Here is a 13,071-nt window from a genome sequence, read left to right on the forward strand (position 1 = left end):
GGGAAGGCAACTGTGGGAAAAGCTGCCTTGCACCTCAGGGCTCAGGAATAACTTAGCAACATGTGACATTTAACCAGGATCCCAAAATACAACAGCAGCAGCCTCCTGGGAGTGAGTGCTGCACATAGAACCCATGGGAGGAGCAGGTGCACAGCCTGCCGTGAGAATGCCCCGGGTCCTCCTCCTTCCATGGGCTCCTCAATCTTTGATCCTGGTTGGGGTTCCCCGGGAGGCGCTGCTCTGTTGGGCATTTCTACAGGGTTCCCCAAGGCAGAGTATCCCAAGCAGTTAGCAAATACCCTCACCTCCATTCCACCCCAGCTGCTTGCTGGGTGCTGAGGCTGTCAAGAGAGCCCACTCAGGCCTGCAGCTTCCTGGAGCCCTGCGGGGTCTGAGGTCCACGTGATGCAGCCAGACTTCACTGTCTCTGTCAGCGTCCAAAGTTCTCAGCGTGGCAGGCATGTAACAATGGTCAGGCTGGGCTACCAAGCTCCTTGTAACACTCCTGCACTGGGGGGTGTCTGTCTTGGTGTAGTTCCTGGCTTCTGGCAGTAGGAGGCAGAACTCACTCTCCCAGGTATCCTCCAAGCAGACATGGGCACCTCTGAGGGCTACACCATGCGACATGGGGGCCCCATTCATGTCCAAAGGGAAGCGTGGGGACCAGAGGCCGTCACGGCAGGGCAGCACTGAGGAAGGCTGTGGTGGTCAGTGTCTAGCCATGAGGGCCCTGGTGGCGTCCCCAAGCAGCTGACCCACACTGAGGGTTCTGGCAAAGCAGCGTACAGATGCTGTGACCGCACCTGACATGGTGAGCTCAGCCAGGCTCTCAGTTGCGTATTGATGTGACAGGGGCAGTGAGTCCTGCTCCCTGGTAACAACAGTGATGAATACACATGCTGAATGGCACCATTTGAGTCTCCCACCTGGCACAGGCCTGGGATAGACTCAGAGACACCTATAAGGGGCAGGTGTCTGGTCCAGCAGTCAGACCCTGCTTTGGGATGCCCAAGCCTGGTACCGGAGTGCCTGAGTTGGAGTCCTAGTACCACATTCAGTTTCAGACTCTCCTCCCAGTGTGCCCCTGGCAGACAGCAAGGGATGGTCCAAACAGCCAGGTCACTACAAACCCTTCGCCACCCTTCCCACTCCACAACTCCCCATCACACTGGAACAGGGATTCAGCAGTAAGCTCCTGACTTCCACCTAAGGCCCCCTCTGCTGTGGGCATTTGGGAAATGAATGAAATAGCCATCTTGTCCACTCTCTGCCTTTCCCATTCAAAACTTGAATAAGTAAGCAAAAGGACATGATGAATTATGCAAACATTCAGTAAAGGCTACCAGAGTCAGCCCACTAGACTAGGGTACAGAGGAAAGCAGCTCCCTGCAGCTGTGGAGTTGGCACCTGCCCCCTGCCATAGCTCGAAGGCTCCACCCAGCAGCTGTCCCAAGAGGCCTCAGGCCAGTGGGGCTCCTTCTAAATATAGATGCCCATGCGCCAGGCTGGGCAGGGATTGGCCCCAGAGGAGGGAAGGTGACCCAGGCCTTAGTGAAGTCCACAGCGGAACAGTGCCCTCAGCTCCTCAGCACCATGGCTCTGCCGCTGAGGACCCTGAGCCGGGGCTTGGCCAGCGCAGCCAAGGGCGAGCACGGAGGGGCTGGAGGTGAGTGGGACCCCTGCTTGATGCTGGGCCTTCCCAGCCCCTGGGTGCGGGGCCACCCTTCCCTGTGGCCCAGCGTCCTGTGCCTGCCCTGCTCACAGCCCTGGCCCTGCCCTCCCGCCCGCAGCCGGCACCTGGCGTCTGCTGACCTTCGTGCTGGCGCTGCCCAGCGTGGCCCTGTGCACCCTCAACTGTTGGCTCCACGCGGGCCACCACGAGCGCCCCGAGTTCATCCCCTACCACCACCTGCGCATCCGCACCAAGGTAGGAGACCCAGGCCCTGGCGCCAGGCCTGGCGGCGGGGAGGGTGCGGTGCGCGCGGGGTCGCTCTCAGGCAGCACTGACCTCCTCCTGTCCCCTCTCTCTGCAGCCCTACTCCTGGGGGGACGGCAACCACACGCTCTTCCACAACCCCCGCTGCAACCCGCTGCCCACGGGCTATGAGCATCCCTGAAGCCTGCGGTGGCCCAGATCAATAAAGGCAGAAGCTCCAAGTGCGCCTGTGTGGGGTAGAGCTGGTGTGTGGGCTGGAGAGCTGCGGTGGGGCAGGAGAAAGGGAAGTACAGCGTGGTCAGGGCCACGTGCTGGTCCCGCGCCCGCACCCGCGCCCACGCCCGCGGTGGGGCCAAGAGGCCCATGTGCTGCTCTCAAGTGCCTGGGAACCTGAGTGACAGCCTCTGGGAACCTGCCTCTGCAGAGCACCCCCATCCCACCCAGCGGCTCTGCAGCCTAGGCCTGAGGCCTCGGGTCCTACTCCCTGTGCTGGATGGTTCTAGTCACTCTCTCTGCCCCTCTGGCAGGAGTCCCTGTGAGTCTGGGAAGTCAGCTCTTGCTGGGAGCCTGGCTGCTGGCTTTGGGGAGCCCATCGAAGGGCAACATTGGAGCCAATGGGCTGTGCACCTTCTGGGCCACCTCCTGGGACACACTGCCCCCAACAGTCATGGACAATGCCCTCCACCTACTCACTCACACCCGTGCACATGTGTACCCAGAGACACACACACAGTCGCACCCACATGCTGAAGCCCTCCCCACACACGTGTGCACTCCTGCATGCACACTTCCTTCACACACTCCCAGGATACTACTCATTGCAACTTCAGACAAAGGTGACCTCTGACCCCAGGCGCTAGAAAGTGAGAATTTTTCAACACTCACAAGTAGGCTTCCTCAATTTTTCCCACCACAGCATGCAGTCCTTGGTTTGGGGCTTTTCCAAGGCAAGTGTGTCACACATGTCTTCATCCCGTGTGTCCACACTCACACGTGGGCCGTCGATGCGCGCAACATGCCACCGAGTGGACATGGCCGGTCATTGGTGGGCTGAAGCAATGGCCAGTGTGCAGGCTTCCCCTGTTGGGGGCATGGCTCAGCACCCAGGAGGTGGCTGCAAAGGGGGCTGCAGGGAGGTGGCTTCACAGCAGGAGGCAGGTGCCCTCAGGGAGGGAGGCAGGCAGCAGCCCCAGCTCTGAATCCCCACCGGGGGCATCCACTCCAGGGAACCCAGCCTTGTCTGTGGGCTGGTTCCCCCGCATCTCCTTGGAGTGCCACCACCTGAAGAAGCCCAGCTAGAAGGGAAGGAAACCACAGAAGCTGGGTGAGAGGGTGGGGCAGAGATGGGAGGTGGAACGGGTGGTGGTGGGAGGAGGGAAGGAACCAGGCTGGCCTCACTTCTGGCCCAGAGTCTGATGTGGACACTAAGGGTCAGAGGGAGAAGAGCACCTGGCTCCTCACTGGCTCACTCAGTCCCTGGGGAAGCATGGTAGCAGGGTAGCAGGGAAGTGGGCATTGCTGTTGCTGCAGCATCAATGGGTTGGCCCACAGAGGCCGCCCCGTGTTCCTACTTAAGCAGTGGGTGGGGAGCAGAGCCAAGCAAGGCCAGCTGGCTCCGCTGCCCACCTCTGGAAGGCTGGGGCTGCATGTGACAACACTCACCTTGTACAGCAGGGCTGAGATGAGAGCCAGCAGCAGGAGGCCACCCACACAGCTGCCTACCACTAGGGGCACGGGATTGTGTACCTGGTACTCCTCCAGCACCGTCTCCACCTGTTAGTTCAGGTCTTGTTCATCCCAAGCCCCTCCCGGCATCCCCCTCTTCCCTCCTTCCTTCCCTCACTCATTCCCAGCTCCAAGGGCAAGAGGCAGAAGCACCCTGGGCTCAGGGTCAGCTGTGCTGCTAGCCCCCTCACCCCTCCTCTCCCTCCACGCTTTCTCCCCACCCCCAGTCCCATGCAGGAGGAGCAGCCCCAGGCCACCATCCTGGCCTGGCCCTACCTGGGCTCTCATGAACACCTCCTGACCTGGATACTGTGAGTATACCCACCTGTCAAAGGCCAGCTCAGCCATGCTCACCACCGACACCTTCTTCTGTGGCATCTGCAAGAGTGTGTGTGTGAGGATGGGTGGGTGCTCAGAGTTCTTGCACCGGCCTGGCAAGAGGATGGCATAGATGGTGCAGGTGCTGCCTGGATAGGGGTTGTCAGGGCTACACACCTGGCTGAGCCAGGCAAAGCTGAGGGTGCCCTTCAATGTGAACTCAAGCTCCTCCTGGATGCTGAAGGAGGGGACATGGCAGCGGAACCTCAGACAATGGGTGACAGTGAAACTTGGGGAGAAACATTAGCCATGTTGGGGAATGGGTATCACGCAGGATGATGCCCAGGAGACAACTGAGGTGTCAGACTTGTGTGGAAAAGCGGTGGGGCAGATGGGGCGGAGGAATCTCACCATCAGGGGGCTCCTGGATGTCTGGGTCTGGATGTCTGAGTGAGGTTCTGAGGGATGAGGCCCATCAGGGAGGACAGGCTGGCCGGTGGGCACCTGGGAAGGGGCCTGCACAGCCGCATCCCACACAGCCACGCCGTTCAGCAGCGTAAGTCCACACTGAGGGCCACATCGCGCTGGCTCAGGTTGTTCACCTGCAGACACCCAGACAGGAGGTCCTTGTAGGCTCTGGCACATCCCAATCCTGCATCTTTTAGCCATTGCCCTCTGCTCCCTGCATCCTTCCCAGCATCTTCCAACTCTGATTCCCCATGCAGGGCGGGTGTGGGGAGCCCCTGGCACTCACACGGTAGTGATGCTCAGCCTCCCTGCTGTTCTTCTCTTCTGAAGTTGAGAAGTTCAAGAACCTGGTGGAGCCCTCCTGCCTGGTGACAAGGAACAAGTGACTGCCCACCCCGAGGCTGCCCCTGGTCTGATGCCGGGAGCTCGGCAGAAGGCCCAGGGTTAGGTTCTGGACCCCACTGCTTCATCCCTTGCCTCAATCACCTCAGACTATGTTTGCTCTTTTACCCTGAGACCCTGTTACCCTGAGGCTCTTTATTGACCTGGTCCAAGCCTTCTTCCTAGCATAGATTTACTCTCACTCTGGAATTGGTCTCTAAATGCCCCAGGAATTCAGGTGTCATACTTTCTCCAGTGGGTGTACCATGAGCCTCAGGGGAAGTTTGCAGGGTCTGCTGTCAGCACAAATAAGCCCCTGCAGAGTGCAGGGACCACAGCTAGGAAGGCTCAGGAGGAGATGGAGTGAGCACGCTCCCCGCTGGGGATGCAGGAAAGAGGTGGTGGTTGTCCAGGTTGACTCAGAGGCTTTGAGGGGAGGTGGCACCTGAACACCAAGCTGTGGGAGGGTTTCCTGCTTCCTGCCATCCCTCCTTCATGTTTATTCATCTGTCCACCAGTCCCACTGTTCCCCCCTTCTCTATACAACCTTCCATCCATCCATCTATCCATCCCTCCATCCATCCACCCATCCATGGCTTCCTTCACTAATCATTTCTGTCCTCTGGGTTGGTCCTGTGCATTTCTCAGTGACGCCACAATCCCTGTGCTCCTGTAGCTGACTATCTCCAGTTTCAGCAGAATCCAGAGGATGCACTGAGGAGCCTTCCCTTTCCCAGCCCCCAGCACACAGAGGCAGAGCAGCCACACAGAAATCCTGCTGGCCTCAGCCATCTGCTGGTTCACTTCCTGTGGTGGTCTGCTTTTGATGCTTTAGCGAAAATACCAGCAAGGAGCTTCTTGGGAGGGAAAAGGCTGGTGTTGGCTTTTAGTTTGGAGGTCACAGTTTAGGGCTGGCTGGCCTTGTAGACTGACGTCTGCTGGAGGCTGACTTTGGCCTGTAGCCAGGAATCTGGATCTCAACCCAAGTCTCCCATGTGGGTGGCAGGACACAAGGATTTAAACATCACCTGCTGCGTTCCACGGTACACATGAGCAGGCAGGTAGCATCACAGTGGAGCTGGCACTCGAACCCAGGCCCTGATACAAGATGCAGACATGTCAAGTGGCCTCTAAGTCACGGTGCCATGTACTGTCTCCTGCAGTGTTTCCTGAACAAGACTCGCATACATGCAAATGACAGACAGACAGAATCAACCACCAGCAAATGAAAATGTTCTGCCTATGAAAAAGATGCTATCAATAGAATGAGAAGACAAGCTACAGGCTTGGAAAAGAGAATTAATGCATGAACCCACAATGGGACCATTAGCCAGAATATGTAAGGAACCTTAAAAGTTGATCAGCCATAGGCATTCCAGTTGAAAAAAAATGAAAAATAAAAAAAGATGAGATCACACGCTTTCCAAGAGAAAACATGAAAAGTGTCTCAATGTCATCAGAAAAGTACAGAATAAACCTGCAGGAAAGGGCAGATGTTTGGCACAGTGGTTGGGATGCTACTAGAGATGCCCACACATTGTTTCAGAGTCCATGGGTTCAAGCCCTGACTCTGCTTCAGGACTGGCCAGCTTCCTGCTCAGGTGAACATTGGGGCAACAGATGTTGGCTAAGTGGTCAAATTCTTACCACTCACTTGGAAGACCCAGATTCAGTTCTCAGCTCTGGTTTTAGCCTCCAGTTACTGTGGATATCTGGGGAGCGAACCAGCAGGTGGAAAATCTGTGTGTGTGTCTCCTCTTTTTTTCAAAGAAATAAAAATAAATGTTCATAGGAAATGGAATTAAAACATATTTTTGGAAAACTGTACAGAAATACTTTTGTCATCTTATTGAGAAGAATTGAAGGTTGACAATGCCAACAGTTAGAGTAGGTGAAAAGCCACAGAATGCATAAGCTGCTGGTGATGCTATATGTAACACCTTTGAAAATGGTGTGACTTCACTTACAGAAGTTGAACATAATACATCCCTCAGACCCAGTACCTTCATGCCTCCAAAATACTATGCAGCGTGTGCCAGCATATATTCTCCGAAATGATCTTGGCCCAAATCCAGAAGCAAATCAGAGAGCTATCAACCAATGGTGCTATAATCGTACCAAGAGAAGCCCGAAGCTGGGACCTCAACCCAGGTCCCCCATAGGCATAGCAAGGACCTAACACTTCAGTCATCACCTACCACTTTCCAGGGTGTGTGTTATCAGGAAGCCAGAATGAGAAATGGAGCCAAAACTCAAACCCACACACTGCCTGTTTGCTTGACATTATTCAGGAACCTACACATATTCTCATTGTGTGTGTGTGTTTATATACAAAAGTATTTCCAAAAGTTTATGGGAAATGCAGTTAAAAGATGAATTTCTTTTGGCACAAACATTTTCTTAAATCTATGCAAGTATTTTTTTCTTGGTTCATGTTTCCTGGGGAGAGGTCCTAGACCACCTTACCCCAAAGGCACCACTTACCTGGCCTGACACCCGCCGGTAGGACAGCCCCACTGGGTAGTGAAAGGTGATTGTGGTTCCATAGAAGTCCTCCCCCTCATTCCACACAGTCACCATCATGTTGAGCTGCAGGAAGTGCCCCAACAGCAGGGTCTGCTGGCTGTGGGAGGAGAAGATCCCTTGGAGTTACCTTGAGCAACTGGCTGGCTTCGGATCAGGGGCAGGAGTAGGATTCAGGAAGCTCAGGAGCCCTGGGTTGCTCAGCTGCCAATCATAGTCTCTACTGTGAAAGGCAAGCAAAGGGCAGCCAGGGCGCCTGACCCTGCAAGGGTGGGAAATCCAGAAGGTTGGGCGTCTGCATGGGGAGGAAGGGAGCTCGCTCTGGGAAACTGAACATGACACCCAGGTCCTCAACACACTGGCGGTCTTGGCCACAGTTCTTCTCAAATGGGAGCTCAGCAAAACAGCACATTCTCCTCCCAGCCCCGGCCCTCACCCTGCAGCCCACCCAGGAGAAGCACAGTACTGAGGGTGCCTGGGCTTCTGTGGCCAGGAGGGAAGGGGCTTAGGGGTTGGAACACCGAGATGGAGGAGACAAGATCCTGGACTCTGAGAGCGCAGTCACACCCAACTCACACTGGAACTGTCATAGGGCACAGACTCTGGAGAGGTTGGGGTTGGAAAAGACGCAAACTGTAGGTGCTCGTGGGCACCCAGGGCTGCGGAGAGCCAGTAAGAATCTCAGGCAGGTGCACAGAGCAGGGGAGAGGGATGCAGGGGGAGAATTCTGCTCTTCCTAGAGGTACATAGGACAAGGGGTTCCCTGGCGAGATTCAGCACTGACAAAGGCACGCAGGAGGAGTGCAAAAAGCCAGAAAGGATGTGCAGATTGTGAACTGGAGGGTGGATGTTGGGGCACAGGAGGAAAGCAGCCAGGAGCTGAGCAGGGGTCCATGCCAGATAGAGATGCCGGGAGCCTAGGGGATGACACTGGTGTAGCTGCTGGGAGCTGCTGGGGACTGTGGGGAGCTTCTGGGAGTTGCTGGGGGCTGTGAAGCCTTCGGAGCCTCCAGGCTGTTGAGCGCTTCCTTTGGAGCCCCCAAGGAGACTCACAGAGGCTGTGAAGAGGTCCTGGGCTCCCTCAGCCAGTACAGGGCGCAGGCTCCTGGAGGAGGGGGTGGGCTGTCCAGTCAGGGAGAAGTTGAGGCACAGGATGATGGGGCTCATCACATCCTCCACACAGTCCTGGGGAAGACAGGGCAGTCAGGCCCCCAGCAGCCTGCCCCCAACTCTGCACAGCCAGCTGGGGCTGCTCCAACCATGCAGCACCCTCCACCCCACCCTGACCCAGCAGGGATGCTGGGGTCTACCCAGGCTCCCACTCCCTTCCTGAGCCCCCAAATCCTCACAGGCAAAAGCAGCCTCACAGTGTCACAGTGACACCCCAGCCCCAGAGCTTTCCTTCGGGTCAAAGTCCAGTGTCTTGTCTCCTGAAACACAGCACGAGGAGCCAGGCGGTCTGGGTCCAGTGCCAGCTCATACGTGACAGAGCTCTGGACATCACCTGCAGCGGGTTGGGAGTGGAAAACAGAAAGGTGGAAGGAACCCAGAATGTTCTCTCATCATGCATTTGTTCCTGCAATAAATGCTTGCTGATTTTTTTTTAAATTTCATGGATCATGAACTGTAGTGGGAGCTGGGATGGATGGATGTGACCTCTGCCCTCATAAAACTCCCAGCCCAGGAGAGGAGCCAGGTTGGTGAGTCTCACATCATGGTGTGTCAGGGTCAGGTTGGGATCATCTGGGGTGCTAAGGAGAACACACAAACCCAGCCTGGGTCAGGGGAGTCATCCTAGATGGGCCCAGAGGACGGGCTGGGTCTGAGTGAAGGGCATTTGATTCAGCGGTCAGAATACCATGTCCCAATGCAGAGCACCTACGAACACAAACCCTGGGAGGCAGCAGGGAGAGCCCAACACCTGGGCTTCTGTTACCCACATGGGAGATCTGGATTGAGTTGATGGCTCCAGGTTTCAGCCTCGGCCGGATGGGCATGGGCACGTGGGGAGCTATGGACTGAGCAAGACTTGTCTCCCCAAAACTTCTGCAGATGCTTAGACTGTAAGGTTTTATGTTAGGAGTCAATGGATGAAGGACAGTGAGTTAATATAATCAGGGGCTTGGATCTGATGGAAGGTCAATAGGTCACTGAGTGCGTGGCTTCTAATGGCAGCTGTGGCGAGAGCGTGGTTTGTTTAAGCAGTTTGGCCTGGCGGCTCCCCTGCTTTCTGGCCAGAGCTGACCTGCAGCCCTCTGCCCACCCCTTTCCTCCACCACCTTCCCTGAGAGCCCCACATGCAGCCCTCGTAGATCTCTTCCCCAGCACTGAAGACCCCCACTCACCTGTAAGGACAGCCACAGCCACGAGGAGCATCACAGAGTCAGGTGACAGTGAGGGAAAGTGGAAGGGGAACCGCATGCTGAAAAGCACTGGGCACCCCGGCTTGTTGGAGGGGGGTGGTGGGGTGGGCGTTAAAAGCATGACTCAGCAGGCACAGTGGGGAAGAGGGGCTGGTTAATCATAGAACAGCCGTGGGGGCAGAGGCCAGAGACAAGGCAGGAGAGGAGCAGTGAACCAGGTGGAGCACTTCACGCTCTGTACTCCCTCTAGGCACCAGCAGGCAGCTGGCCTTTCGTCCTCAAAGGACCACGCTTCCCCCAGCCGTGTCCTTTGAGCTTTGAGGGGGGTCTCTGGGCATTTTGCGGAAGTGGAAGCAGTAAAATGAAGCTGAAGAAGCCCCAGCATATACACATGGACTTGAGAAAGCACGCCTCCCCGCCCCCCTTAGCCTACTGAGGCAGGGGAGAGGACAAAGGGAGCTTGGCCAGGGTGAGGGTTACACAAGTCACCCCTGCTACCGAGAGCATAGCGGATAACCACAGTAGAGAATTCATAGAGCAGACCACCATGAGGGCAAAAACTCAACAGGCTGACAGAGCAGCAGCTGCACAGGTGAACTCCATCTCAGCTTATTCCGTTTGTAATTTTGCTTTTTAAAAGGTTATTATTTGTCTGTTTAAAGGCAAGAAGACACAGAGAGAGCCTCTAACTGTCCACACCATCCAAGGCAGCTCCAGCCAGGGGCTGGGGGCTCAGTGCAAGTCTCCCACGTGGACAGCAGGGACTTGTCCACCTGCTGCCTCCCAGGGGGCACAGTAGGAGGAAGTTGGAATGGAGAGTAGAGCCAAGGATCCACCCCTGCACCCGAGATGAGGTATGGGTGTGCCAAGCCTGTGTTAACCACTTTACCAATGTTCACCCCTCGATTTCAGCATTTGTGAAAGAAGCCAGACATCAAAATGCTAAAGTGTGATTCCTTTCCCAAGAAAGATAGAACCCAGAAGATGGAGCAGAGAGGAAGCTTTCAACATTTGTTAAATTTAGCTTTTGAGTCAGACACTCGTCGTAGGTTAACCCACCACCTGCGGTGCTTGGCTATTTGTAGAGTGAACCAGCAGATAGAAAATGCCTCTCTCTGCTGTAAACCCACCTTTCAAATAAAAATCAATATCTCTTTTCAAAAATTAGCATCTAACACTTAACATTTTAACAGTCGACAAATGAGAGGGTAGGTAAATGAATCATTACCATGTAGTCTTTGTACTCCATGTGTGTTAAAATAAATGGATTCCACAACCAACTATAAATACTTGTTTCTCAGAACTGTGCAGAAAGGGTCCTATGTAGCTGTAAGAGCCTAAGGGACCCATAGTTGGCCCACTGGTTTGACACCCACCATCCCCCACAACAAAGTATCGGGATTTAAATCCCAGCTCTGCCCCCAACTCCAGCTTTCTGCTGTCATGTACAGGTGGTTAGTTATGGAGCTGGGTTCCTGAACCCACTTGGGAGGCCAGGATAAAATTTATATAAGGAACAAACTTTGAAGACTAAAATATACAACAGAATATCTCTAGCATAGGCTATGCTGTGGATATAAATGGCAATATTTAAGGTATTTAGCATTTAGATTAGTAGCCAGCATTGTGGAGTGTTGAAGTAAGACCACTTCTGGGATGCCAGCATGCTGGGTCAGTGCTGGTTCAAGCCCCAGCTGCTTCAATTCAGATCCAGCTCCCTGCTAATGCACCTGGGAAAGCAGCAGAGGATGGCCCAAGCTTTTGGACCACTGCACTCACGCAGAGAGCTGGATGAAGCTCCTGTCTCCTGGCTTTGGCTTTCCCAGCCCTGGCTGTTGTGGCCATTCGGGCAATGAACCCGCAGATGAAAGGAGGTGGAAGGACCACCCTCCACTCCACTTCAGATAAATCCTTAAAAATAAAATCTTCAAACAATGCCAAGCATAAACATCGTAAAACTATTTGCCAGACAAATTCTTCACTTTGCTGCTTAACACACAGGAACGATGAACTCCGCTGCCCTGTTCAGAATGGGGCTGAGGGCCTTGATACTGGTGAGAGGCTGGTTTCCTTCGTTTCTTGCAAGGCTGCCGGGCCGAGCTGGGCATAGCTTTGTTGCTCTGTGCCCGGCGCCAGGACATGCAGCACCATTGTCTGTTCTGCACGTTCATGGGTGGAAGCCAAGGGTCAGACTCTCCTCAGACACCAAACAAGTTCTTGCTTCTGTGGTCCCCACCGCACTCACCCTCCAGGCTCGCTTGGACTTTCTCCCACAAACACAGCTAGAAACTAACATTTCGCTGATTTTAGCAGCTACAAAATCACCAGCTGGACGCAAGTGTTTGGTGTTCCACTGGTGTCTAGAGAAAGATAAGGATCAAATGTAATAGGAAGATCAAGGCTCACAATGTCCACCCTGTCCAGGAAGCCTCTTCCTGCAGCCAGGGAACTGAGAGTGCCAAGGGTGCCAGTCCGACCAGGCAGCGGCTATGACCCACATTCCCTGAGCTTGGGCATTGTAGGGACTTCAGATGGCTTCCCCACTGACAAAACCAACCCTTGACAAAATGGTTTCAGTTACACTTAAGAGTAAGTTGACTACACAGAGAAATTTACTGGTATTGAAAAACAGTCAGAAGAAAACCCTAACACCATGAGCATGGCTATTTATGGGGCTAGGTATTTGGCACAACTGTTCAACAGCATGCAGGGTGTTCAGGTCCCATATCAGAGTCCCAGCTCCACTTCCAACTCCAGCCTCCTGCTAATGCACCCTCTGGGAGCGAGCAGGTGATGACTCAGGGACTTGGGTCCCTGCCCATAGCTTCCTGGCTATGGTCTGACCCAGTTTTGGCTGTTACAAGAATCAGGAGGTTGTGGGGGCTGAGCCAGGGATGGAAGCTCTCTCTCTATATATCATAAAAATACAAAGTAAAACAAAATAATTTAGAACAAATTAAATAAAATAAAAATTTACATATGACAAGAAGATGCAGGGCCAGCGAGTCCATGTCCCTGAATACGCATGTGTGTATACATGTAAGTACACATGTTCATATGCACACGTACACCTTGGAGCCCCCTAAATGCTTTATGATAATTACAAAATAGAACTATTGCAGAAAGAAAAGCTAAGGGGTTTCTGAACAATTGAAGCCAGAAATATTGAATTGTGTATCAAGTTGTTGGAAAGCCACCCACAGCAGAGTGATTCTGGTGACTTTAAAGGCAGGTGAGCATATCTGAGGGTGAAGATGCCTTTGAAGCAAGGCCTGAGCTGCCGCCTGACTGCTAACAACTTTGTATTGGCTGTTTTGGAAATGTTGGAGGTATGTAGTGTGGGCGCAGTCAATCATG

The 13,071-nt window shown here is 54.2% G+C and overlaps 1 protein-coding gene across 1 annotated transcript; it reads left to right on the plus strand.

Annotated features, from left to right (window-relative positions):
- The first annotated feature begins 1,504 nt into the window (after window positions 1-1,504).
- Window positions 1,505-2,178, plus strand: LOC131483249 (cytochrome c oxidase subunit 6A2, mitochondrial). Its single transcript, XM_058680965.1, has 3 exons — window positions 1,505-1,666; window positions 1,791-1,927; window positions 2,034-2,178. Exons 1-3 carry the CDS (start codon window positions 1,594-1,596, stop codon window positions 2,115-2,117), a joined length of 294 nt encoding a protein of 97 aa, XP_058536948.1. The 5' UTR covers window positions 1,505-1,593; the 3' UTR covers window positions 2,118-2,178.
- Window positions 2,179-13,071: the final 10,893 nt, after the last annotated feature.

This window comes from Ochotona princeps, chromosome 24, assembly GCF_030435755.1.
Source record: "Ochotona princeps isolate mOchPri1 chromosome 24, mOchPri1.hap1, whole genome shotgun sequence".
NCBI classification, from domain to species: Eukaryota; Metazoa; Chordata; class Mammalia; order Lagomorpha; family Ochotonidae; genus Ochotona; species Ochotona princeps.

Excerpts from the sequence above, each read along its gene's own strand:
- LOC131483249 (XM_058680965.1), top strand. The coding sequence starts at position 1,594 with ATGGCTCTGCCGCTGAGGACCCTGAGCCGGGGCTTGGCCAGCGCAGCC. Across the intron at positions 1,667-1,790 it reads CGAGCACGGAGGGGCTGGAG|CCGGCACCTGGCGTCTGCTG; the intron begins GTGAGTGGGACC and ends TCCCGCCCGCAG. Across the intron at positions 1,928-2,033 it reads ACCTGCGCATCCGCACCAAG|CCCTACTCCTGGGGGGACGG; the intron begins GTAGGAGACCCA and ends CTCTCTCTGCAG.